This window comes from Lepus europaeus, chromosome 20 (assembly GCF_033115175.1).
Source record: "Lepus europaeus isolate LE1 chromosome 20, mLepTim1.pri, whole genome shotgun sequence".
NCBI lineage: Eukaryota > Metazoa > Chordata > Mammalia > Lagomorpha > Leporidae > Lepus > Lepus europaeus.
In genome coordinates this window covers 18,485,875-18,513,777 of record NC_084846.1, presented here as the reverse complement: position 1 = coordinate 18,513,777, position 27,903 = coordinate 18,485,875, and the positions used below count along the sequence as shown (strand labels likewise).

Genomic DNA, 27,903 nt, shown 5'->3' with positions numbered 1-27,903 from the left:
GCCTACTAGGTCTCTCCATGAGGGACCTGTCCTGTCTCTTAAGGCTGTGACTTCTGTCTCTGTCAGTTTTATGCTGCTATTATGGAATGCCTGAGATTGGGCAGTTTGTAGTGGACAGCTATGTGTAGTTTTGGAGGCTCAAGGGCACAAGATCCAGGTGCCAGTGTCAAGCGAGCTCCTGCTTGTTCTGTCATCCCATGGCCAAAGGCAGAAAGGCAAAGGAGCACTAGAAAGTCAATCAGGTCCTTTACGATGGCCTTAATCCTGCTTGTGATATGGGGTCATGGCCTCTTAACCACCCAAGGGTCCACCTCTTAATACTTTTATGATGGCAAATGGCTTTCAAATTGAGTGTCACAGAGGACAAGCATTCAAATCATGACAGCTCCCATCAGCTGGCCTGCTATGTAGACCTGCCCTGGGTGTGTTAACTACAGTATCCTTAGTTATACTTTTGGGTGTAAGGTCAGTAAGTTCCAAACAATTGCAGGTGGAGGGTCCTATGCCAGCCTCTGCAAGCTTCCTTTATACTTGCCCACACTTCCCAAATAATCCTCTCACTAAGTTCTCATTCCTGTTGCATCTGTTGCCTGCTGCAGATGGAGCTGGGAATGGTCTACTACTAACCACACTACTAACCACAATGTTCAATAAGTAAAAAGTAGAAAAATCACTGTTCCATAGGAATATAGACAAGGGCTATAAACAGTAATCAAATTGTAGCACGTCATTTCATTCTTATGCATTTTCATGTTCTGTATGAACTACCACCTATCAGATAAAATGGATGATATTTGTCTTTTTCCTCTCTGTGAAAATTGAGAATTCAGGTACAGTATCTGTTCAGCTTGGTTATGTCCTCTGCATCAGGCATGGTGCCCTCTCATGGTTAAATGAACATCTAATTACGAAGCAGTGGCTGGAATTAATATTCCATTTAATTTATTCTGCTTCAACTTCATCTGTGTCTTTTCTCTCCCCTAGGATCTTTTTCCATTGGTTACTGCTTGGGAGGCTTGAGTCCCAGTCAATATCTTCAGTGATTGTGCACTTTAAATTTGCATACATGTCTTCTTCAGCATGCCTTAATGTTGATCAGGTCTGAGCACTGAGTGACGTGCTGACTTGTGACGGTTACTGAACAGTCTACACGTAACTATCAGAATCATTTCTCTGGACATGGCCCAATGGCTTCCTCAGGAGGAGATTGACTGATTTCTTCCCTAATTGTGGAAAAAGTGTTCTAGCTCAGGCACGAAGGGCCAAGGAGCCTCCTTCTACTCCCCCAACGTAATTATTTCCTGACACCAACCAGGCAAAGTGGCACATCCGCCAACTCCATGGGAAAGCCAGAATTAGCCAGTTCTCTAAAAGCCAGCAATGTGGATCTCTCCTGGCACTCTCTTTTCTAAAGAAAGCCTTGTGCAGAGGAACAGGAGATACATGGAGGCGCAGTGGGGAATCCCAATTGAATGTCACATTCTTTCTGCCCATTCATGAAGAGACAGGGACTGTGAGAAAGCTCCGCCGCCATTCTCATCACCTGTGTGACAGCTGCACCTTGGGAGTTCATATGATGCATGCGGCATTTCTGTTTATAAAGACTTGGGCTATGCCACTCAGCTAGTTAAAGTTTGGCTAGAAGAAGATTCTCTGCATGTGCCCTGGCTGCTTAGGTCTGAAAAATTCAAATTCGAAATGACTGGTGACCTGCCATCATTTAGGCCTCACCTGACCGTTCGGTTTATAATTTCATACTCATAGGCACCATCCCTCCATTACTTTCTAATTTGCTTCGAATGTAACATTTTATTACCTAACTTATTTATTTTACTGTTTGTCTGCTCACGGCAGAATTAGGAGAAATATGAGACGTTCTGAGCCCTGATGGGATTGTCAGTGTTATAATTTATGAATTGATAATGTGTCGCATAGGCCTCGGGAATCATCTCAGGTTGTGACAACTCAAGGACACCAAGGGGATTTGGAATTGTCTGAGCGGAGGGGAGGAGAGGGCCAGTTAAGAAGCTACTGCAACAGCGCAAGTGAGAGAGAAAAGAACCAAATGAAAATACTGACATTTTCTGAAGGTGCTGGGGAGAGGACAGCTCTGGTCTGTTTCACATCCCTGTGCTGCCTTCAGGATAATCGCTGAGCCTGTTTATTTAGCGTTGAAATCCCTTCAGAAGTGGACCTCTTGCTTGTTTCTCTAGTGGGTATCTCTGTGCCCCCAGTAAAACCACACTTACCAAAGCAGGTGTTGGAATGAGTTTGTTCCACAGTCGGCTGTTTGGCTACCCTGGTCTGTTTGGTGGGGCTCCAGCATCCTTTGCATGAGGCGCCTGTTTTAAAAGTTGTCTCTACAAAAAAAAAAAAAAAAAAAAAAAAGTTGTCTCTACAGTGTAGACAACTCTGGCTTCACAGCCAGTGGGTCAACATTGCAAGGAGGAAGCTGGAGGAAGGGGAGAGAAAATGGCCAAAAGGGCACTGCTGTCCCCTCTAACAGGACTTCTAACATGCCTGACCTGACATCTGCTCACTTCTCATCGGCCACTTCTTCATGCAAGGAATCTGGGGAATGCAGTCATTGAGAAGGTTATATTTTCACTTGATAAAGATAGGGATCTGTTCCCAAGGAAACCAGGGGAATGGACATTGAATGGACTACTAGCAGTCTCTGCACACCTACCAGCTTCCAGTTTAAGGGCGGGCCATCTGTGCCCACTCCAGTGTTGTTTTGGGAAGACTGAATGACCTGACATACCACTGCTCCTGGGATGGTTTTATGCATGTAGCAGGCTCTCAATGAAGCTGGAGTTAGTGTTGTTTTCATCTGTGTGTGTTCTGCTCTTTGCTCTATCTGCAGTGCCTAATTTTCTCTATCTGTGTGCTACATAGCAGGACTCAACAACCATTTTTGAATGCATAAATGAACTGTCATTATCATCAGCTCAGGTTTTTGGGGTTTAGATAACATAAACAGATCAGGGCCTATGTGATTTTTTTTTTTTTTTTAGTTTTTAAATGTATAATTAGGGGAACAAATTTCATATATACAGTTTTTTTTTAAGATTCATTTTTTTTAATTTGAAAGGCAGAGTTACAGAGAGACAGAGGGAGAGACAGACAGAGATCTTCCATCCTCTGGTTCACTCTCCAAATAACCACAATGGCCAGGACATGGCCTGGCTGAAGCCAGGGGTCAGGAACTTCGTCTGGGTTTCCAACATGGGTGCAGGGGCCCAAGCACTTGGCCCATCTTCTGCTGCTTTCCCAGGTGCATTAGAGGGAGCTGGATTGGAAGTGGAGCAGCTGGGGCTTGAAGTGGTGCTCATATGGGATGCTAGTGTCACAGTGGTGGCTTTACCTACTACACCACAATGCTCATATATACAGTTGTAAAAGCATATTGATACTACTCACCCTATCCTTTCTCCTCCCCTCACTCCCACCCTGTTATCTCCTTCTTTTCTTATGTTTCTCTTAATGTTTACAATGACTTACTTTCAATTTACTTTATAATCATAGGTTTAACCTTCTACTAGATAAATAATTCAACAAGTAGCAAGTAGAAAAACCACTGTTGCTCAAGAGTATACATGATGGCTATAAACAATAATCACATCCCAAAATGTCAATTTCACTTATATGCATTATTTTTGTACTCTGTATATTAGTTACCACAAGTCAGGGAAAAAATATGATATTTGGCTTTTTGGGATTGGCTTATTTCACTCAGCATAATGGTATCCAATTCATTGATTTTGTAGCAAAAGTCAGGATTTCCTTTTTTATAGCTGAATAGTGTTCTGTCATATATATATATATACATATATATATATGTGTGTGTATATATATATAAGATCTCAAATGTAATTTCTTTATTCAGTCTTTAATTGATGGGCATCTGGGTTGATTCCAATCTTAGCTATTGTGAGTTGAGCTGCTATAAACATGGGGTTACAGAGAATTCTTCCATATGCTGATTTCATTTCCTTTGAGTAAATTCCCAGCAGTGGAAGGGTTAAGTCATATGGTGGATCTATTTTCAGATTTCTAAAATTTTATGTTCTTTTAACATTTTGTTAGCAAATAATAATCGTATACGTGTGTGGAGTTCAACGTACTGTCTTGATATGTGCAACTGTGCAGTCCTTTATTGGAAGAATATCACTGGTTCCTGAAAGTGACATGATAGCTGGACAGTCAGGCCTGATCAGACAAGGACAGGTCTCCAATTATTCTGTAATGAATCAGGTACAGCTGCTTTCTCCCTGTCCTTGAATCACTGTACTCAGCGTGTAAAGCTCTAGGAGACAGAGCGTAATGGGCCAACTGTGGCTGAATCATCTGTCTTTCTTTGGATAAGGGAGGTCAGAACATGTTGTTTTATACAAAAGACTTCATGGAACTGGAGGGAGGCAGAATTAGCACCAAATCAAAGTGCAGGATGAAATCAGCAGGAAGAAAATGGGTGGGTGACGTGCAGACATGTATGCGGAACGTTGCCACTCCTCCTGATTTGCATTGCTGCCACAAACTCACGAGAGGGACCCCCGGGAAAAGAAAAGAGACCTAGCAGTTAGGTCGTTTAATACATCAGTATCTTCAGGTTCTTGTTTGCTTGTTTTTTTTATCATTAAATAGTAAGCCACCCTGCTGGAAAGCTGAGTGCAGGAACTTTGAAGAAATGAAACTAAAAAGCTCTTTTCCCACATTTTTCTAAAAAGACATAAGATGGTTGGTGATGCCTTGGGGTTGGTACCAGGGAACAAGCGGGAGGCTGGAGATGGAACATGCAGCAAGGTCAAGTGAGCCTCACCTGTGTCAGTCCTGTCGCATCAGTAATGACACCTGCATAAACAAGCCCTCCGTGATACACTTTCAGACACCAAGTAATTCTTCCTAAATACTGCATTTTCTCTCAAGATGACAGTGCCTGTCTGGGTGATTACTGAGACACAAAGTTGAAACCCGGTGATGTTCACTGCCATTGCAGGAGTAGCTGGGTAATACAGGTCCATGGCAGCCTAGGGATTGACTTGAAAGAATGATTCAAACTAAGCATCATCTGCAGTCATTGAGCAAGCCTTGTACTAAGCATTGAGAGCTGCTTTCCCTGGCACATTTATTGGAATTTTAAGAAAGTATAGGAGTTGAAGCTGGGGCATAGCAGGTAAAGCTGCCACCTGCAATGCCAGCATCCCATATAGGCATTGGTTTGAGTTCCGGCTGCTCCACTTCTGATCCAGCTCTCTGCTATGGCCTGGGAAAGCAGTGGAAGATGGCCCAAGTCCTTGGGCCCCTGCACCTTAGTGAAGAAAACTCCTGGGTCCTGGCTCTGGATCGGCACAGCTCCGGGAACTGCGGCTATTTGGGAGGTGAACCAGCAAGTGGAAGACCTTTCTCTCTCTCTCTCTCTCTTACTCTCTCTGCCTCTGCCTCTCTGTAACTCTGCCTTTCAAATAAATAAAAATAAATAAATCTTTTAAAAAAAGTATAAAGCTAAAATTTCTTCTCTTTATTTGATTGTGAGAAAGAATGTTGCCAGCCCCCTAATTGATGAGCATGACTGCAGCTAGGCACACTGTGACTCAGCATCATTCCAACCAGTGACTGGGAGTCTGGTTACCCAGCATGCAGTGGGATAAAGGACCTCATTAGTCTAATAATGTGGCTCCAGATGTTATACATAGTCTTTAGTTATTAAACAATTTGTTAGTTTGGTTTGCTAACAAAGATAATCTTGTCTGCTCTTAGAATGTGTAGTTTAGAAAACTGAATACTAATATATTTACTTTTATAAAACTAGACTTTGAAAGCAGTTCTTCAAGTTTTATACTCTTTATTTCTATAATTTAGCACTAGGAAATGTATACAAAATGGTCATTAAAGAATGAATGAGCAATTATAGTTGGCTTATTATATTAAAAATAGCATTGAAATACAGTATTTGGGAGTGAAAAATTCTTAACATTTTAAAACTCGCTTATTGTTTATTTGTGTTGTGGTGCTGTGCTCTCCATCTTTGTGTTTTCTTATTTTCAGGACTAGAACACGTTACTAAAACTACAGTCACCCACGGCAGCTCCCAGTGGACAGATTGCGAGCTTTGAAAGCTTGCAAGTGTTTTCTCCTGAATCCTGCCATGTGGAGACTTTGAGGCATCCAGTCTGCCCAGTCCCTGAGTGAATCTCCCTCACTTGGTATGTAAGGGAGCACCTCACCTGCACCATGACAAACCCGGAAAAATGGGCCCATCTCAGCCCCTCCGAATTTTCTCAGCTCCAGAAATATGCCGAGTGTAAGTATTCATGCTGAAATGCCATAGCGTTGTGCAGCTGCGCTCAGGTATGGTTGATTTGCAAGAATGGATCTCAGATCCTGTTCGCTATACAGAGGCTGTGTCTCTTGTGCTCACAAACAGAGCTACTGGAGACTCCTTTTCTGGCACGGGACAAAACAAAGGTAGGTTAAGTCAAGCGTCAGACCTACAAGAAAACACCAGGATACTGGGCACGGAACAAAGCTTGGGAAACACTGCAGGTGCAACACGGTGAAGAGAAGGGCTGGCAGAGAGGAGAGCAGTACCCCTGTAACACAGAAAGGGGAGGGAAGCCAGGAGCCTGAAGTCAGAAATGAGGAAATACAACCAGGAGTCACAGTAGGCTGAAGTCAGAATCTCAGAGATGTCGGGAGGAATGGAAAAAAAAATGTTGTGTGTGTGTGTGTGTGTGTGTGTTTTCTTTCCTGGTCATTAACCTGTCATTTCAAAGGGCAGGTCATAGATCCATCATGGAGGTGGAGTTAGAATTGTAAAAAGAAAGAGGAATTTGCTTTAAAGCCACTCATGTGCATGGATACAAATGGTAGACCATGATAATTCACTTCTTTAAATTCTTTACACACATGGAGTAAGATTCTATTTACAATAGCTCTGTTATTTTCTGTAGATTTTTAGGAATATCACTGTTTCACAAAGCGAGTTTCAATTGTGCATTTGACCCGCAGCTGGGTGGAAGTACTGAGAGAAAGGGAATCAGTTGGTGGACAGGAGGAAGAGGAGGACTTGGAGATGATGAGTGGAGAAAAAGTGAGGGGCAGAGAATGTGTAGGAGTGTGAGTGTGGAGGGGAGTATGTGATGATGGACAAATTCAGGTGCAAGCCCTGGGGAAGAGAAGAAGGAACCACTTCATTTGTCAGTGAGAGGGAAGCAGCTGAGGCAGCCAGGGTACCTGCACCAAGACATGGTGTAGCATGGAGGCGATGGGGCTCAGGAGGGGTTTGATTTTGATGAAGGGCCAATAGTGAAGTGTTAAGCATAGTTGGGGCATTTGGCATGTGAAAAAGCAGATGTGATAATGGTACTGAGTGCTAACACTTATGTTTGCAGGGTGAAAAACATGAGTTGGGAACACCAATAAACTCCTCTGTGTCTGTCATTTGAAAAGTCAAGTTTCAAAGCTGTTCTAGAGATCCCTTCCTCCCTCCCTCCCTTCCTCCCTCTATTCCTCCCTCTATTCCTCCCTCTGTTCCTTCCTTTCTTCTTTTCTTCTATTTTGAGAAACAGAGATGGACACACACAGAGAGAAAGAAACATAGAGGCAGTAATAGAGACCTCCCATCCATTGGTTTACTCTCCAAATACCAAGGATCCCATAACTCAAGCCATGTCTCCCATGTAGTAACAGAGACCCAACTACTTGAGCTACCACCACTGTCTTCCAGGCTGTGTATGCATAGGCTGCAGGACTTGGGAACAGAGCCAGGACTCCAACTGAGCACACAGTAGGAGATGGGCCATCCTGAGCAGTGTCTGAACCACTGCTCCAAATGCCCACCCGCCCAACACCAGAGACCTGTCTTAACCGGAGGGCTGTAGCCGTCGGAGGGAGCAGGTGAGAAATCTGCTTGATATTCAGAAGAAAAATTACAAATCCACAATTATGCATGCAGTTTCTTAGCCAATAATAATAAAAACACAAGTATGCTCAGGTTGAGGGAGGTGATCAGGTATTTTTGACATCAAATTATGGTCTTAATACTTTAGACCAGAAAGGGTGATGCAGTGTTTCATGCCCATGCCCTTCCAAAACTTCCCTACCTTTCCTATGTTCCTGGCTAATGTTGTCTGTGTAGTCACCAGCTAGAGATTTCTGAGCACAGTTTCCATTCTGCTTGTTTCTGCAGGAGCTGCAAAAGGGAACAAAGATGAAGGAATACAAACCAGTAGATAAAAGCTGATTCCCTCTCTGTGCAGAATTTTGTCAGTACCACAAAGTTTACAGTCCTGTAGAGTTTTAGTCTTGAGCTAAGGAAGGGAAGAAGGATTTGAAAGGACTCTGAACAAAGAGGTTTACAACGAATAGCAAAATAATAAGGCTAAAACAGAAATTTTAGCATACACCCAAGGAAGGAAAATAAACCATATATTGCCACCTCACACATCAAGGGGTTAAGTGCAGTTAAGTCTGTAAAAATGTGTTGGAGTCGACCTTTGTAGTGTGACACTGGAGTCAGGTCAGGGAGGGCCACTTTAGGGCTTTGGATGGTAGAGGGACACGAACTGTGCTGTGCTTCAAGGAGGGTAATTTGACAACCGAGAAAATGGTCTACAGTAATGGAAGTGACTCAAGTTAGGGCAGTGAACAGGCTGCCGCAGTCAACTGTGCAGTGTAGACTATGGAAGATGAGTGGGAAAATGAGGGTTCCTGTGCTGTAACACTAAAACTAGCAGGTGGGCATTTGTAAACTAGCAAAATAAGAGAACTGAGACATAAGACACACACACACACACACACATACTCAAGAGGGAGAGAATTTAGCTTCAGAATTGACTTAAAAAAGAGATATTGTGGTGATATAATCCCTCAGGTAAAGAAAACACTGAGTTTTGGTTTGCTCTGCTTTATGGTCAACCTGGCTAAATCACTGAACTATTTCTCTAGGGTGCGCATTTGGCCTAGACGTTAAAGACACCAGTTATTAGGCCCGTGTCCCATCTTGGAGTACCTGGGTTTGAGTCCCAGCCCCACTCCTGATTCCAGATACCTGCTAACACTCACCCTGGGAAGTAGCTGATGATGGCTTGAGTCGTTGGTTACCTGCCATGCACATAGGAGACTTGGACTGAGTTTCAGGATTCTGGTTTCAGTCTTGCCCAAGCTCAGCCATTGTGTGCATTTGGGGAGTGAAGCAGTGCGTTAAGATCTCTTTCTCTCCCCCTACCCCTTGCCTCTCAAACAGTTAAAATAATATTTTTTTTTTAGTGTTCAGCATTCACAGGAAAAATGCCTATGGAAGCATTAATATAAAATAAGTAACATATCACTAGAAAAGCTAAAATATCATTAATAATTACTAGTACTAAGATATAAAAATTCCATATGAATTAATAAACAGAAAACCATTTCTACTGAACTATTAGCTATATTAATGTTTGCAACTTGTATAATTGACTTAGCATTATGGGACACTTTTAATTATAGATGCTACTCCTCAACTTTTGCTAGGATTACTTCCCAAGAAACCCATCAGAAGTGAAAAATATAACTTCGTATACCATCTGTATACTATAAAGAATGCTTGTTTAGTAACCAATTTGTGGAGATGATCCTAAATGTGAACATTGAGGCAAATTGAGACAAGGACTATTAAGTGTTCAGTAAATTGATCTTGCAGTAACGCAGTGAATAAAGAACATTATTTTAATGGATTTAAGAGAAGAAAAATGAGCATATTGACTGTGAACAAAAACCAGAGCTGATTCCAGGGTCGTTACACTCACTACTCATTTCAGATGGTCAAGACGGATGACATGAAAAGTGCTAGGTCTCCTCCTGGAACGGGTTTCCTGTTAATTAGGAAAGCTAAGAATATCATTAGAAGCTACCCTTGGCTAATAAATTGCCACTGTCAAAATATAACTAGAAACACACTTATCATCACAAAGAGTGTAAAAATAGTACATTTTCTGTGCTATTCATGTGATCAGTTAATCAGGGGCATTTAAGGATCAGCCTCTTCTTGAAATGCAATAAAGATAAAGTGACATCCTCCAAGCCCCATTAGAACAGTGGGAGAGTGTATTTAGTTTCTTAATTTTAATCTTGCAATAAGAGGAGCCAGATGTTTGGTATAGCAGTTAGATGCTGCTTAGGAAGCCTGCATCCCATAAGAAAGTGGTTTTGAGTCCCAGTTCTGCTTCTAATCCAGCTTCTTGCTAATGTACCCTGGGAGGCAGCAAGTGATGACTGAAGTACTTAGGTCTCTGCCACCCACTTGGGAGACCTGGATTGAGTTCCTGGCACCTTGCTTTGCCCTGAGCTAGTCCCTGTGGTTGTGGCCATTTGGCTAATGAAACTGTAAATGGAAGATCTATCTTTCAGTATGTTTTTCTATGTGTGCCTCAAATAAAAAATTAATTAATAAACTTTTTAAACAATAAGGAGTTGCAGGGGCAGGTGTTTGGCATAGCAGTTAAAATGTATCTTAGAATGCCTGCATTAAAATCCCAGCTCCTCTTCCTGCTAATGTACATCCTGGGACATAGCAGGTGGTAGCTCAGATAGTCAAATCCCTGCTACCCATGTGGGAGACCTGGATTGAGTCTTTGGATCCCAGCTTCTGCCTGGCCCCACCTGGCTGTTGGGAGTATTGGGGGAAGAAGGTAGCAGATGAAAGGTCTCTGTTTCTCTCTCGACTCTCTCTTACTTAAATAAAGGAAAATGTTGAAAAAATAAATTGCTACACGCATTAAATAAACAAATTAGAAAAACCCAGCCACTGGTTTAATGTAAATTTTGCAACATGCTAAGATTATACATGTATACCAGGTAACTGTTTTATAGGTTTTGAAGGGGTAAGGGATGGCACTGTGGATCCTTTGTGCAAAATGAATGAACTCACAGAACCCCAGCCTCAAGGAAAGCAAATCCTTGCATGTTAGGCCAATAGAATGCAGGGATTGTCATATCTTCAAGACACTTACCTGATTTTTGGAATCTCACCACAATTGCCACAATGTACCTTATAGCTCTATTTTCTTGGCTTGTGGGAAGTTCTTAAAGTCAATGAGGGTTAAAGGGAGTGATATTGGCACAGCATTCCCAGTGAAGCAGCTAGCACATCAGACAGTGCATATTCTTATTATACTTGAGATATCTGACTATGCTAGCAATGTTAAATAATATCTGTCTCGTTTCTTTACTTATAAAAATGGAGAAAAAAAAGTATGTCCAGTGTTATGAGTACTACATTGAATAAATTACTGTATGTGAGGTAATAAAGACAGTGCCTAGAAATTAGCAATGTGACTGTTGTCTATTATTGTTATCTCAATGGAAGGAGGACTTTCGTTGTTATCGTCTGAACTATTCTTGATGATCACGTAGAGAAGCAGCACGATGTGGCTCGTGCAGATTTAATGCCTGGTTTCTGCTCCCTGGCTGGATTCTTCTCTCAAAGCAGAAGCTCCTAAAGCTTTTGGCAGCCTCCGTTCCGTGTTGTGCCCACAGATATGGAAGGCGGTTAATGTGGAGCCTGCCGTGGCTGCCACTGTGAGCTGTGCCCATGTTCCTGTTGAGGATTTGGGGCTGAGTCACTCCAGGGGAAGCGTTTGCATGGACGTGTGGGAGAGGGGTGTCTTTGTCTTCTCCATTCTTTATGCAAATTCGTCCACGCTGTGTTAGAAGATGGAGAGCTCTTCCTGCTGCTGTGTGGAGAGTCGAGCTCAGCCCATCCTTTGTCTGTCAGGCTGATGTGTCAGGGCTTCCTTCCAGAGTTCTGCAACACAGCAAAAAGTTAAGATGTTCCACTTCTTTCCATGGGCAATGATATTTTCTGTGTCAAATCTATATAATATTTCTGGTGATTCAGGATCTTTCCACATATAGTCACTTAGGATTAGCTTTTTATTTAGCACATGTAAAATGTGTTATAAAGCATGTAAATTGTTTTCGAAATGTACTGTGTTATGGTGGGAACGTTTCCAAGCTATCATAAATTCCATGCTGCTCAAAGCAGCTGGCATTGTAAGTCCCCAAATTATGGTGAATCTGTTCTTTCTCAATAAGAACCCTACAGTGTCTTCCATTGGAGTGAGGCATTCAGCTTTGCAGGGAGCCTATGATCAATGAGGTTGAATTCTGCCATGTCTTCTAATTATTGTTGGCATAACGCTGAGAATAATACATAAAATACATGAACTTTAGCTTTCTCACTGGAAACAGTAGAATGCCACTCCAAGATGTTATTGTAGGATTTAATGAAACAGTCCTCCTCCTCATTGTCATAAATGATATATTTGTAGTGATCTGCTCTGTACAGTATGCAGGTCAACCTCATTGGCTCTTTACAATGAGCCTGGGAAGGAGGTAAGTTATTCCCCCTGAAGATCAAGTGTTTCAGGTAGATTAGCCGGCAGATAGCCATGGCACAAGTAGCAATGAGAAAGGTCAAATCTAATGATTACCTTATAATTCTTATGGTCAAAGCTAATAATTACCTTACACTTCTTATGAAGAATGGCAAATGAATAAATATGAGTTGTTCATACTGTTTCTAAAATTGGAAAAACTAGAATCCTAGATTAAGACCCTAGTATCTCCATCAGCCACAGTCATCTACTAAAGGGTTTTTGCTTATAAGACAATGCACAGAAGCACAGCTGTCTCTCTGATGTCTCAGCCTGGCGTACTGGACTTGGCCATGTGTGAATTTCAGTGCCTCTCCACCCAAAATTGAGGCCGGGTTCTGCATCCTACCCACATTTGTCTTCCCAGTCTGGAGCCTGTCTCATTCTTCCTTTCCTAACCACATGGAAGGGGAAGAAGAGCCCCAAAGAAAATGCTGAAGCACTTGTGATGAAATGTGGTGAAGGCCTTTTGCATCCTGAAGCTTTACCAAGAAACAGTGTCCTGTGGTGTGATGCTCTCAGTTCGTCTTTGAGATTTGTGTGTGTGTGCGTGTGTGTATGTGAGACACTTGACCACCTCTCATATGTGCATTTCAGCAGTTATCTCCCTTTCTACCCCTTTCACAATTGGTGATGTTGACATTAGCTTTCTCTTCTGCCCTGTGTTAGATGGTCTTTTATGTGGGTTGCTGAGCCAGGCATTGATAACTGCTCTCTGTGTAAAAGACAAAGGATGAATTCCGTGGAGCCATTTAGCATAATGTCTGAGAACATGTGACTTGGTGTCAGGTAACACCGGGTTTGAGTTCCAGTGATGGGAAGTACACCTCAGTTTCTGCACAGGATTGTGTGTTGATGATTCAATGTGAAAAGGCATGCAGAATGTACTGTAGTATTGGAATGATTAGGACCTTGGATAGTGGTACCATAAGGATGTTTTTCTTTGATTTAGGCTTTCTCAACTCTGCTACTCATCTGAAATGTTTTGGCCTGACTGAAAGGTCTTGACTTTGCCCTGACGCTCTGGCTGAAATTTGGATGTGCAACCCTGTTTTAGATAATGCAAGTCTCTTGTTTCTGACCCTGTTCCTACTGATTTGCATCGATGAATACATCAGTTCCTAGCTCTGACCCAGATTGTATTTCTGGAACGTATGTTGGCTGCACAATGTCTTTTGCCTCATCTGGCTCTGGTTCCTGTTTGCTGTACTGCTTCAAACTGAATTTCCTGTTGGTAGCCTTTCTGTATTCAGATGTCTGGGATTTTTTAATACAGGAATTATGCAGCAAAGAATGCAATCACCATGAATGTTGAAATTCCCATTATTTCAGCACCCCAAAGACACAGAACTTTCTTTGAACTTTAAATATCTATTTCTTGGCTGGCGCCTCGGCTCAATAGGCTAATCCTCTGCGTGCGGTGCCAGCACACTGGGTTCTAGTCCTGGTTGGGGCGCCGGAATCTGTCCCGGTTGCTCCTCTTCCAGTCCAGCTCTCTGCTGTGCCCTGGAAGTGCAGTGGAGGATGGCCCGAGTGCTGGGGCCCTGCACCCACATGGGAGACCAACAGAAGAACCTGGTTCCTGGCTTTGGATTAGCGCGGTGTGCCGGCCACAGCGCACCGACCGCAAGCAGCCATTGAGGGGTGAACCAACAGAAAAGGAAGACCTTTCTCTCTGTCTCTCTCTCCCACTGTCCACTCTGCCTGTCCAAAAAAAATATCAATTTCTTTAAATTCCTCAGACTTGCAAAAATTTCAGTTTTATTTAGATTTATGGTCAAACAAGCTTTACTATTGTAGTTACGACTTTTGCAGAGTATTGGCCAAGGTGAACTGAACTGTGCTATGATTGGAAAATTCATGAGATCTCAGTGACTTAACAAAATCGAGCTTTATTTTTTGCTCATAATACATTTTCAATCCGGGTCAGCAAGTGGTTTAATCTCACATTGTCCTCAATTAAGTCACAGTCTGGTGGAGCAGCCATCAACTTTGAACCTTGTCATCTGCTGTGGCAGAGAGGGAATGAGAGAAAACTTGTGATTGGATGTTGGCTTTCTCACTCTCTGGTGGTGATTACCTACAGTTCTTTGCACTAGCAATTCCCATGACTGCGTTTAACTTCAAGGGAGCAGAGCAACACATTCCTACTATCTTCCCAGTGTCTGGAGAACTGAAATATTTTGTGAATACTAGTGGTATAGTCAGTATCATAGGAATACAACATAAACCACCACTTACTTTGGGATGTGAGTCAAAACGATCTCATCAAGCTCCTATTTCTTGATAGGTAAAATGAGGATAATGGCCTCAACCTTTAAAAATATTCCTACTAGTGATATTACAACAAATTGTAACAAAAATTATGACTAAGGTCCTGCGGTTTGAGCATTATTTGCTCCTGAATTTATGCAGAAATTTAGTCCCTGAAATCATGTTAGTGTTACTAAACATAAGCTAATGGTACTAAGAAAATAGAAACTCAATCCAATTGTGGTGTTTAATAGGTGGGCCCAGTGGGAGGTCACTGGGGGGGTATGTCCTCAGAACCTGAACTTGAACTTGAATCTCTAGAATTGTGGACTAAATAAACTTCTCCTCTTTTTCAGCTCGTTTCCTCTGGAATTTCACTGTAGTACTGAAAATGTGACTATGACATAGGGCTTGGGTGTCTTAGCTACCTACTTCTTCCTTGACTTGGAGTTTCATGGTTGTTATTCGCTGTATGTTTCTATATGTTGCCAGAGGAGGCGCCACACACAGGAGAATGCTGGCTAGAGGGACTGAAGTGCAATCCTTCCTCATTTACTCAAACAGTGTTTAGTGTTCTGTTCTCTTGGTCACCGTGTTTGACTGCGACACACACAAATGAGTTGTGTGCTGTTTTCAGTTGAAGACGTTACAGTCTGTGCAGAGAAACGTAGAGTGGCAATGGCAGATATGATAAACAAAGAAGTGCATTTTCTGAATGGGGTACCTGCAAGACTCTTGGAGAGCTTCGAACTCTGCTTCATGTGGACAGAAGTTTAGAGGGAAGTGAGATTTTAGTTTTGTTTGAAAACATTGAATAGAGGTGAGAGTAATGACGCAGAGTGTGTGGGAGAAACAAATCCCTTTCTTCTGCTCTCACGTGAAAATAACAAACACAGACGTCTTTTGTGATCCCGAAGTGTGTGAGGGAATTCTCCCCAGCAGCAGACACCAATTTGGGTGTCCTTAAATCTGATTCAGTTCTGAACACTGCCTACCTGGAGGTCATATCAGATCCCACAGTTTGAGTACTTAGTGTACAAGAATGTTCCTTACCACTTCAGATAACAATTGCAATCCCAGGTGGCTTTGCTTGTGCATCTGACCCAGCAGCTATATATGGGGGTTCCAACAATCCACTCCCTAGTTTTTGGGAGGGACTCACAAAATTCAGGGAGCACATATGTTTACCCATTTGTTATGTCACTAAAGTGCAGATGAAGAGATTCAGAAGGCAAGGATGATAGAAGAGGCTTTGTGCCCTCTCCAGATTGGTCACCCTTCCAGAACCTCCATGTATTCAGTCTCCTGGAAACTCTCTGCCCTTTGGGACTTTTATAAAGGCATCACTACGTTGGCATGGTTGATTAAACTCTTGACCATTGGTGATCAATTTAAGTTTCATCCCCTTCCCTGTCTCTGGATGCTGTGGGGTACAAGGCTCAAAGTCCCAACACTTTCATTGCACCTTGGTCTTTCTCCTATGATCAGGCCCCAACCTGGAGCTACTTAGGGGATCATCAGGTAATCAGCCAATTCCATAGCATACAGACAAGACATTTAGCATTGTAGAGATTCTAAGGAGTTTAGGAGTTGTATGCCTGGGAAGCAGGATAAGGACTGAATATGTATTTTATACTGTCATGCAGGGAAACTCCACACAGCTATTACAGTGTGCACAGATGCATGAAGGAACGTTCCATACAAGGAAAGAACTTATATCCATATGTGTTTATGAGCATGCTTGTCTGTCTATACACTAAAGGCTGAACTAGTCAACAAAACACAAAAGTTGTGTCAGTGGATACCACTAATAAAAGCTTGTCTAACAACATTAGGAGACACTGAAAATTTTGATATAAGGACTATATAAAATTTGAGTTTGAGGAAGAAATATATATATGTTTATGTGTATATATATATATGTATATATATGTTTGATGAAGGAAAGGCTAAAAACCAATTCCCCCAAATGGCCACAATGGCCAGAGTTGGCTGATCCGAAGCCAAGAGCCATAAGCCTCTTTCAGGTCCCCCACGTGGGTACAGGGACCCAAGCACTTGGGTCATCCTCCACCGCTTTCCCAGGACATTAGCAGAGAGTCCTTTCCAGCATATTTAATGTCAGGTTCCTACAGGGTCTCTGGTTGAGAGGTAGAACTGATACTTTGATATAGAAGCTGGACCTCAAGGGAGAAACCAGAGCTGGAGATACAGAATGGCATCCTGTGCATTGTAAGTCATTGTCAAATCACGAGCATAGATGAGACAGCCCAGTGAGAGCAGATAAAGCAGGAGGGAACACTGGGGAACTTTATAATAATGAGACAGTTGGAAGATGAGATATCTATGAAAACAATTGGCAAATAGTAACCAGAAGGGAAGGCAATAATAAGAAGTGAATGAATGGTATTCCACAGTCTGAATATGAGAAGTGTTTTCAGAAGGTGAGGTTACCTGAGATAGCAACCAGAGATTTCATCATCTAGAATGTCACTGGTGATGCAGTATGGATATTTTGAAGAACAGTCTGTGCATTGGGATGAAAGGAGAAGAAGGCAAGAAGGATGTGTACAAGCTTCCTTTAATAACATCTTAGTGGCCGGCGCTGTGGCTCAATAGGCTGATCCTCCGCCCTGCGGTGCTGGCACACTGGGTTCTAGTCCCAGTCGGGGCTCTGGATTCTGTCCCGGTTGCCCCTCTTCCAGGCCAGCTCTCTGCTGTGGCCCGGGAGTGCAGTGGAGGATGGCCCAAGTGCTTGGGCTCTGGGAGACCAGGAGAAGTACCAGGCTCCTGCCTTCGGATCAGTGCAGTGCGCCGGCCGCAATGCGCCAGCCGCGGCGGCCATTGGAGGGTGAAGCAGCAGCAAAAAGGAAGACTTTTCTCTCTGTCTCTCTTTCACTCACTGACCACTCTGCCTGTCAAAAAAAAAAAAAATAGCATCTTAGCCATGCAAACAAAGAGGAACAACCACAGCTAGTGACACGAGTGACAGAGAGACTCTGTTCTGCACAGGACAGAAAGATGTGTTCCTCAGAGTCAAAAAGGGACCCAATAGAAAGGGAAGATTGAAAATGCCAAAGGAGCGATTTGTAACATAATACTGTGATCCTATGGCCAAACTTCTCTTTTTAAATTTCATTCAATTTACATAAATTCATCTCTATTTTTTCTTAAATATTCTTAATATTCTTAAAATATTACTTTTTAGAACGGGGCCATCAAAGAAGGAGGTACCTTTCTCTGAAGGGAGGAGAGAACTTCCACTTTGACTATGACCCTGTCGGAATAAGATCGAAGTCGGCGAACCCTAAAGGCTTCCATAGCCTTGGCAGCTTGTGACTAGAGCCTAGGGAGATTACTGACGCCATGAACAGGAGTGTCAAATTGTTAAATCAACAGCAGGAGTCACTGTGTACTTTCATCTCATGTGGGATCTGTCCTTAATGTGTTGTCTAATGTGCAGTGATGCTATAACTAGTACTGAAACAGTATTTTTACACTTTGTGTTTCTGTGTGGGTGCAAACTGATGAAATCCTTACTTAGTATATACTGAATCGATCTTCCGTATATAAAGATAATTGAAAATGAAAAAAAAAACTTGGCTTTAAATTGGAAATTGCATAGAAAATTAATCAATTTTTAAAAAATGTCATGTAGGATCTCTGTCCCTAATGTGCTGTGCATTGTGATTTAATGCTACAACTAGTACTGCAACAGTATTTTTCACTTGGTGTTACTATGTGGAGGCAAACTGTTGAAATCTTTACTTAATATATACTAAACTGATCTTTTGTATATAAAGAGAATTGAAAATGAATCTTGATGTGAATGGAAGGGGAGAGAGAGTGGGAAAGGGGAGGGTTTCGGGTGGGAGGGAAGTTTGGGGTGGGGGGAAGCCATTGTAATCCATAAGCTGTAGTTTGGAAATTTATATTCATTAAATAAAAGTTAAAAAATATTACTTTTTAAACTTTTATTTAGTAAATATAAATTTCCAAAGTACAGTTTATGGATTACAATGGCATTTCCCCCTCTATAACATCCCTCCCACCCGCAACCATCCCATCTCCCACTCCCTCTCCCATTCCATTCACATCAAGATTCATTTTCAATTATCTTTATATACAGAATATCAATTTAGTATATATTAAGTAAAGATTTCAACAGTTTGCACCCATACAGAACATAAAGTGTAAAATACTGTTTGAGTACTAGTTATAGCATTAATTCACATTGAACAACAGGTTAAGGACAGAGATCCTACATGAGGAGTAAGTACACAGCGACTGCTGTTGTTGACTTAACAGTTATTACTTTTGATCTTTAGCAAGTTGCATAAAATTTGAAAACTTTGATTTTCTCAAGTGTGTAATTAAGAAAATAATAAAGACCAGTGCACAAAATTACTGAGCAACTCAAATAAAATAGTATGTGTGGAAATGCTTTTAGTAAGCCACAAACCATCATATGCGAGTTAATTATTACTTTTATTGTAGCCGTTAGAACATTCTGAGTTATCCTTCTAAGTTCTTTTTCTTTTCTGTAACTCAAAATCTCTGCTTCTTCCAAATAACATGTTTCTAGTTTCATTATTTATTGAGTTTTGCAATTTTGCTTTTATAAGACAAGGAGACAGTTGTCCTCCTGTTCTTGGTGCTTGAATTCTCCTCTTCTACCTCTTAGAACACAGTCTATGTTCAAATACTGCAGCCTCTAAAGGCTTCCCTGGACACCTTCAGGAGCAAAGACTATTTCCTCATAACCAAAAATGCACTTTATAAGGAAAAGCATTGCCAAGGCTGTGCAGAGGCTGAGATTTAACCCTATTGAAAAACAGTGAGTTGGTCTGCTCCAGATTCATGGAGCCCAAAGAACATAGGAGACTCTTGGATTGTGACATTAAACACATAACAGCAAGCAGCATGCCCCCACTCCCGTGTTTAACTTGATTCCACCACTCTAGTTCCCCCAAGGAAACATGAAAAGCCAGGTCATGTTTACACAAGTGGTGAGCTATATCACAGGAGGAAAAACTCTAGTTTATGGAACCTGAGCTTTGGTAATGGACAGAAAACAAGAAACAAAACAAAGACACCTCTTTGCTTGGGAGCATCATAATCTGTATCTCTTCAGGCTGTGCACTACCCAAGCATCCTTGAAATGGTAGTCTTCAATAAAGGCAATCAATGTCTCTTCTGGAAATACAGAAACATGAAAGCAGCAGTGAGAGTTAACTTCCAGGACACAGGAACTAGGAGTAGCCACCAGACAACAGACTGTCTTTCGGTTCCTGCAATGTTACCATAGGCTCTGTGCTCAACAGTTTCTTTGTCTTGATCTTTGATCTCTTCTTTTCTTTTGCCTTTGCTCCACTGCTAGGTTCATTTATTTATTTGTTTATGTATTTATTTTTTGGATTTATTTTATTTATTTGAAAGACAGAGTTAAAGAGAGAGGTAGAATCAGAGAGAGAGAGGTCTTCCATCTGCTGGTTCACTCCTCAGATGGCTGCAACGCCCAGAGCTGCGCTAATCCAAAGCCAGGAGCTTAGAGCTTCTTCCAAGTCTCCCACATGAGTGCAGGGGCCCAAGCACTTGGGCTATCTTCTACTGCTTTGCCAGGCCATAGCAGAGAGCTATATCGGAAGCCGAGCAGTCGGGACTAAATCCAGCGCCCATGTGGGATGCCGGTGCTTCAGGCCAGGGCTTTAACCTGCTGTGCCAGTGCTGGCCCCCCACTGCTAGGTTCAGAGACACTTCCTATTTGTGCCCTAAATGCTTGGGGAGACTTACCCATTTTTCTATTTTCATCTGCGGAGAATAAAACTGCTCCCGCGTAGCTACTAAAAGTTTTCTAGAGGCTATCCAGGAAAAACAGGCATAGTTCTTACATTTTATTGAAAAAGTATCTGTTAAAATATAGATATTCAGGCCGGGGCCGCGGCTTAACAGGCTAATCCTCCGCCTTGCGGCGCCGGCACACCGGGTTCTAGTCCCGGTCGGGGTGCCGGATTCTGTCCCGGTTGCCCCTCTTCCAGGCCAGCTCTCTGCTATGGCCCGGAAGTGCAGTGGAGGATGGCCCAAGTGTTTGGGCCCTGCACCCCATGGGAGACCAGGAGAAGCACCTGGCTCCTGCCTTCGGATCAGCACGGTGCGCCGGCTGTAGCGTGCTGGCTGCAGCGGCCATTGGAGGGTGAACCAACGGCAAAGGAAGACCTTTCTCTCTGTCTCTCTCTCTCACTGTCCACTCTGCCTGTCAAAAATACAAAAAAAAAATAAAAAATATATAGATATTCATACACACACACACACACAGAAACACACATAACACACATTTTTTTGCAGTGATCACCATTAAGTTATTTGTAAGTGTTTTCACTATAGAATGAACATAGGAAAGATGAATTTGGGAGAAGTGGACAAATAACCCCAATCTCAATACAGTTTTTTCCACCTACCTTGTCCCCATACAAAATGTTTGGGGAATTCCTTGCAAGTGAGTAAATGCCCAGGCAGTGTCCTGCCCAGTGTCCTAGGGGTCTTTGCAGCAAGCGTGGGTTACTCTGTGAGCTGCAAGCAAGGGATGAATGACTTCCAGAAAGTGTCTCACTTAGTTTCTTACAAAGTTGAGATCATTTAGTGTTCCTTGAAATCTGTCTCAAAACTGTGGTCAATGGGGCACCCAAGGTCTTTCACAGAACATGAATTGAATCCTGGTAAGCACACCTTTGACTAGGACAGTTCACAGTGCTGGGTAAGTCTTTCTGGGGATGTTTCCCTGTGGCTATTACAGAGGAGTCTTTGTGCTTGTATTATTCTTTCTGCCTCCTGGAATTCTTTCTCTAGAAATGGACTCATGACAGCTCTGCCTTGATGAGAAGAGATTTGGGGAGGAAATCTGTAATGAGAGGACTCCTACAGCTTTCATGGAACCAAGGAAATAGTTTCATTATTGGCGGGGAGAGGGAGGTTTGTGTGACTCCTGAGAGTCCATTGCCATATCAGATTGGATGGTTCGGATGTAAAAAAAATACATGCAGGTTTTTTTTTTGAAATATTTATTTATTTATTTGAAAGAGATGGAGAGGGAGAGGGAGAGGGAGGTGGGAGAGAGAGAGAGAGAGAGAGAGAGAGAGAGAGATCTGATCTCATCTGCTGCTTCACTCAACAAGTGGCTTCAATGGCTTAGGCCAACCCAGCATCAGCCTGGAGCCTCTGACTCCATCTGGATCTCCCAAATGGGTGGCAGGGGTCCAAGCACATGTGCCATCTTCTGTTGCTTCCCCAAGTGCAGTAGCAGGGAAGCCAGATTGGACATGGGGCAACTGTGACCTGAACCAGCACCCATATGGGATGCCAGTGTTGCAAGGTGGTCGTTTAACCTGTTGTGCCACAAGGCCAGCCCTACAGTCTTTTGTTTCATTTTGTTTGTTAACTTACTGCCCAGAGTCATTCTCAGTAAGCCATCTTGGGGGCGTACCTTGTCCCTCCCCTTCCCTTTATACTCAACTCACAGGTGCCATAGTTTTAATAAAATCTTAAATATCTTGGGCCAGAAAACTGACCCCATAATCTCCACTGCCTTCCCTCTTGCCTGGTGTCAGTCATTCTGCAGGGTCTTCTCAGAGACATCAGGCGCTGCTCTTGGCATCTCTGCAAGGATTTTTGAAGCAGCAGGTATGAGGCACAGCTCTGAGGCATCTCTGAAGAATCATCATTTCTTCCACTTGCATCCCTGCCCTGCACCTGCAGGATCATGTTCTGCAGTGATTGGCTGCTGTAGACATTCTGTTGAGTGCTGAGCTAATTTCCTTATATTACCTGATCTACCAGGATGATCAAAAAACATAGAAGTTCCTGTGTTGTGATGCAGTGGACTAAGCCACTGTCTGCTTGAGTGCCGGTTTGAGTCCCTGCTATACAACTCTCTGATGATGTGCCTGGGAAAGCAGTGGAAGATGGTCCAAGTGTTTGGGCCCCTGCACCTACATAGGAGACCTGGACAGAGTTTCAGGCTCCTGGTTTCGGACTGGCCCACCCCCAACCATTGCAACCATTTGGTGAGTGAACCAGTTGCTGGCCAACTTTGTCTCTCTCTGGTTACAAGTTCAAGGTCTACATTTAGGGCGTCTCTGATGTCTTTGTTCTCTGGCAACTCAGGAGCTCCTCAGTGCACTGTGGCCAAGTGACTTTCTGGTCATTGGGTGGAAACAGCAGCAGTGGACTGAATAATAATGGTCCCTGGGACTCCTTGCAGAATTCTTCTTTGTCTGTTGATTCCAACACTTTGGGCCGCTTGCACTCTCCTTGGTGTGTTGCAGCATGGGTGTTTCTGTAGGTCACTGTTGTGTCCTGCAGTCCATCATAACCCAGTACCCTGACATTTTGTGTTCAAGTATAGAAAGAATCCCTTGGAAACATAACTTACCAGCTGATGCTAGTCACTCCCCCAGACTGCACTGGTGGCAGAAATTGGGGTGTCCTTTAGAGAGGACTCTTGTGAGATTCCCCATGAAGCCATCTCTGTGCATAATGGTGAGGATTGGAAGGTCTCATTCCAATCATTCAAGGTGTTCACCAGCATTCCTTGAGATATAACTTCTGAGCTGACATATGATCCTTGCCTTGTGAACTATTTCTATTTTTTGTTGTTGTTTCTTTTCTTGGTTGTCTGTAACCTCTGATTTCTCTCCTTGTTTCTGTTTGAATTAATCAAAACTACAAGGATGCTCAGGCATCCTGGTAAGATAGATGTTGGCTGGCAGAATTTGGCAGTGGGTCTGACAAGCCTCTCATCAGTTCATTGTTTATGTACTTAACTAATTCAATTTATTTGAAAGAAAGAGAAATGCAGAGAGAGAGAGAGAAAAAGAGAGAGACACAGAGAGAGATCTCCTCCATTGGTTCAGTTCCCAATTGCATGGGGTCTGGGCAAACTGGAAGCCAGGAGCTGGAAATTCAGTCTGGGTCTCTTGGGTAAGTGGCAGGAACTCAAGTGCTTGGATCATCAGCTGCTGCCTCTTAAGTGCACATTAGCAGGAAGCTGGAATAAGGTTAAGAGCCAGAACCTAACCCAGGGACTCTGATATGGGGTGCAGGCTTCTCAAGTGGAACTTCTACCATTGTCCCAAACCCTGATTCTTCAGACCCCTCCTACATTGTGGATCTCAACAGGCTGTTTTTTCTAATTTTCACTGATCGTACACATGCACTTTGACATTTTCTAACCCTCAGCCCTCTGAATATTTTCTTTCTAATTGACTGATAGCACAGACCATGAAAAAGAGGCACTGCTACTTTTTCCAGGGTTCTCAGGTTCTCCCCAAGCCACCCCAAACCTTGCCTTGTAAACTTCCCAAATCTCGCTTGTGTTTCAGTCCTTACTTCTGTTGTATAACTATGGTGTGTTCACATTTTCTTTCCCTGTGACTTTTTCATAGTCTCACAGATATGCTAAGGTTTCGGTGCCTCACGCTAGATAGCAGAAGCCGCGTCACTTTTCTTTCCTTGCCTCCAAGGATTGCTGTGTGCATGGTCCAGGGCTGATGTAGGCTTCCCCAGCTCTATCATATCCGTCATGGGTCTTTCTTCTCCATTAAGACTCCCCGGATTTATTTACAAATATTATATAAGGGATAGGTTATTCTTGTGGCTTGCTCATCAACCCGATGTATCTTGTAGGAAACTTCTTTGAGAGGTCATGTAGCTTGTCTAGACATTGGAATAGAAATATTTTCAAAGATTATGTCCCTTTAGCAAGTCCTCTGGGAGAGTCCAAGTTGTGTCCATGGTGTTAGTGTCTTTCTTTCACAATCTGTCCCTCTCTACTATCAGTTTGAAGCCTACAGTAGAGGTGTCCAGATCTTTCAAGGTTGGGTTCCAGGGTGGCCACTGCACAGGACAAAACTCCTGGGCAATTGTCTCCATGCTACTTGTTATTCCGTATGCTGTCTGAGAAGGAGACCAGACACAGTCCGTGTTCCACAGGGAGTGGAATGCTCTGAGTAGCAGGTCCACAGCACTCCCAATGGGGAGAACCACTTGCTCATGGATTTTGTGCCTTTGCTTCTCCCCTTTCCCTTTTTCATATTCTTGCAGCTGAGTCTTCCAAGGTCATAGCCGGCAGTATCATGATTTACCGAGCTGTGTAGTCAGGGTCAGCTGTGAGAGTCCAGGCTGTCTCCTGGGGCCTGTGCTAGAATATTCATAGCAGGAGCATGTTTTTGGCAAGCCAGATGTTTACATGCTGATGGGTTTTTTTTGTTTTGTTTTGTTTGTCTCCCAGAGTCTATCTTGGGCAGCAAATATAATATCTAAGAGTTGCAAAGAGCTTATTATGAATAGATTCTAGTTCACATTATCCTAAGTGCCTACATTTTAACTGTATTAACATATTTAATCTCCACATTAACCCTACAAGGCCAGTAGTTACTATTATTATTGCCATTTTACAGAAGAGGAAATTGAATCTCAGATAAGCTCAAGGACTTGCCTAAGGTCATAGAAGTCTTAAATTGTAGAGCTGAGGTTCAAGTCAGGTAGACTGTTGGCAACACCAGTGCTTAATCATTCTGCTGTCCTGGTCTTGATTTGATATCCCTTTAATGATCATTTTCTTAAGAATAGCACAAACCAGCAAAACTGCTTCCCAATGGGAATGAGCATAGGGACCACACGAATGCATTTTACCCTAAGTTCAGATTTATTCATAAAGCATAGCAAACCTTTGCAATGACTAAGAAGGCAAAGTAAAATGTATGGCATTTCCGGTAATCCACTGGGCTGAGAAATGGATCATTCTGAAGGTGTTTTTGGTACACCCTTTAAGGCAGGGAGGTGGCTGTCCCTGAGAGAGTTCTGATGCATAGACTTTGGAGTCAGTCACTTTGAAAGCAGCAGAGAGACTCATGAAATAAACAAAGGTTATGAGACGAAACTTCCATGAACAGATGTTTCTCCCAGGCAAAAGCTATCCCAGGGTTCAGTTGAAAGAAGGTGGAGGAGGTCAGCCAAGCTGTTTGAGTAAGCACTTAAGGGTTTGTCTCAGTTTCACTGTGAGTTTGACTTTGCTGCTGTTTGCCAGCCCCTGGGCAAGGCAGGCAGAATCAGATAGGCTGCCTGGGGCGACAGCAGTAGGAGAGTCACTGAATCCAGTGGGTGGGCGGAGGGAAGTGTGCACAGTTAATGTCATTGACAAAACTGACATGAATTAGTCTCACAGCCCATGATGTCTCCCATTTGTGTTCCGTCAGTCCTCCAGCTCGCAGTAAAGACTTTATTGATAAATTATTACAGAGGAAACAGATCAGTTATGGTTTTGTATTGAGTTCCCCATTCACTTTAAGGAAAGGGGAAATCGCCTAGGTCATTGATTGAAACGCATTTTTGGATAGTAGTGACTTCCTTTTGTTAGGCAGTAGCCAGCTGAATAGCTTAGTGAGTCAGGAATACAACTCTGCTCTTTAGAGGAGCTCCTTAGCATGAGTGTGTTGCGTGTCATGCATTTCACATCACTCAGGAACACCTAGGGGACAGCAGTGTCAGTAAATGCATAGTCTATGTCTCTTGTCTTAATTGAGAGACACACGCACACAGATGCATGCAGACACATGGCGCTTCAAAAAGTTCATGGAAAATGGACTAGATGTTTTAAAATGCCCCCAGTCTCACTTCCTTTAAGATATTTTAAAAATTCTAGCTTGGTTCTCTTGAAATGCCCTTATTTTGAAGAGAGCCATTTATCTAGGAATACTGAATTTCAGATCTTTTTTTTTTTTTTTTCTCAGTGAAGGGAACAATCATTTCTGTAGCATAGAGATAAATTTTTAACTCTGACCTTGTAAAACATGGTTTTGGTTTCTGAGCCCTCTCTCAGTTCTCTGGGTTAAAACTTTCTAAAAACCTGAAATCCTTTTTTTACCATTACCAAAATATTATAATAACTTTCCCCAAGGCTAATTTATGGTACAATAAAAATGTTGTATGCCATAAGATCAATTTTTAAAATTGAGAAAACATTTGCAATCTTCTGGCTTTAGGAATAGAGTGTTTATTGAGGTGAGATAGGATTTAAGATAATAAATTAAGTATTATATGTTGTAGCTCAGCTACGTATTTCAAAATTCTATCAATTAATCTAGTAATTTTGTCTCCTACCTAATAAAATTTAATCTCACTGCTTCCTTAATTATAGTTTTTGGAGTTTTTTCATTTAGCTTTTTAAATGAACTTATCTTTTAGCTCCCTCTATCCACAAACTTTCTTTTTTTTTTTTTAAATTTATTTATTTATTTGAAAGGCAGAGCTACAAAGAGGCAGAGTTAGAGGCAGAAAGAGAATCTTCCATTTGCTGGTTCACTCCCCAAATGGCTGCAATGGCTAGCGCTGGGCTGATCCAAAGCCAGGAGCCAGCAGCTTCTTCCAGGTCTCTCACACGGGTGCAGGGGCCCAAGGACTTGGGCCACCTGGTACTGCTTTCCCAAGCCATAGCAGAGAACTGGATTGGAGGTGGAACAATCGGGTCTCGAACCGGCACCCATATGGGATATCAACACTGCAAGTGGCAGCTTTACCTGATACATGACAGCGCTGGCCCCTTTTCCTTTAGTTTCAATGTGAAAAGATATCTTTAGAGTCTTATAATAGTATGAATTGAGATAATTTGACATAAATATAACTTGAGTTATAAAATGTATTGGTGCAAGAACAATGTAGAAATTGGTTGAAATCCAATTCTTCTTAAGATGTTGAGTATAAAAATATTATATTTGAAGACATTCGTTATTTCTGGAAAAAAAAAAGTGTTCCTAAAAAATGTCCACTACCACAATTTCAGTTCTTTAATTTGTAGATTTCTGCTGGAAGGAAGTTGGAGAAGAGACCAGCACTTGTGTCTGTTGCTTGGTTGTTTGCACTTGTCTCTCAGCAAGCACTCTGGCTCCCAGGTTCACACATTGCAAGCACTCCCCCATTCATAGTCGCCCATCTGCTCAGTCATTCTCAATCATTCTGGCCGCCCACCTACAGCCTTACTCTGCCTTTTATCCTGCAAGAGCTTGACCAAACATCTCTCTAGGGACTGTTTCATATATGTGTGGCTTCTTCTCTCAATAATTCCTGAAACCATTAAGGCTAGGTTTTTAATGGTCAATAGTCTTCTTGCTTTACCTGATATTTTCAGATTATTTGACTCACATAACCAATTATGCCTTTTTGAAATTTTGTCTCTAGCCTC

At 42.5% G+C, this 27,903-nt stretch overlaps 1 protein-coding gene across 6 annotated transcripts in view; it reads left to right on the top strand.

Annotated features, from left to right (window-relative positions):
- The first annotated feature begins 6,234 nt into the window (after positions 1-6,234).
- DGKB (diacylglycerol kinase beta) overlaps positions 6,235-27,903 on the top strand; it is a 690,527-nt gene continuing 668,858 nt past the window's right edge. For all 6 annotated transcript variants that reach the window (XM_062178201.1, XM_062178199.1, XM_062178197.1 and 3 more), the window contains exon 1: positions 6,235-6,304. In XM_062178201.1, the coding sequence (XP_062034185.1) occupies positions 6,235-6,304 (70 nt within the window). The remainder of the gene's footprint in view (positions 6,305-27,903) is intronic.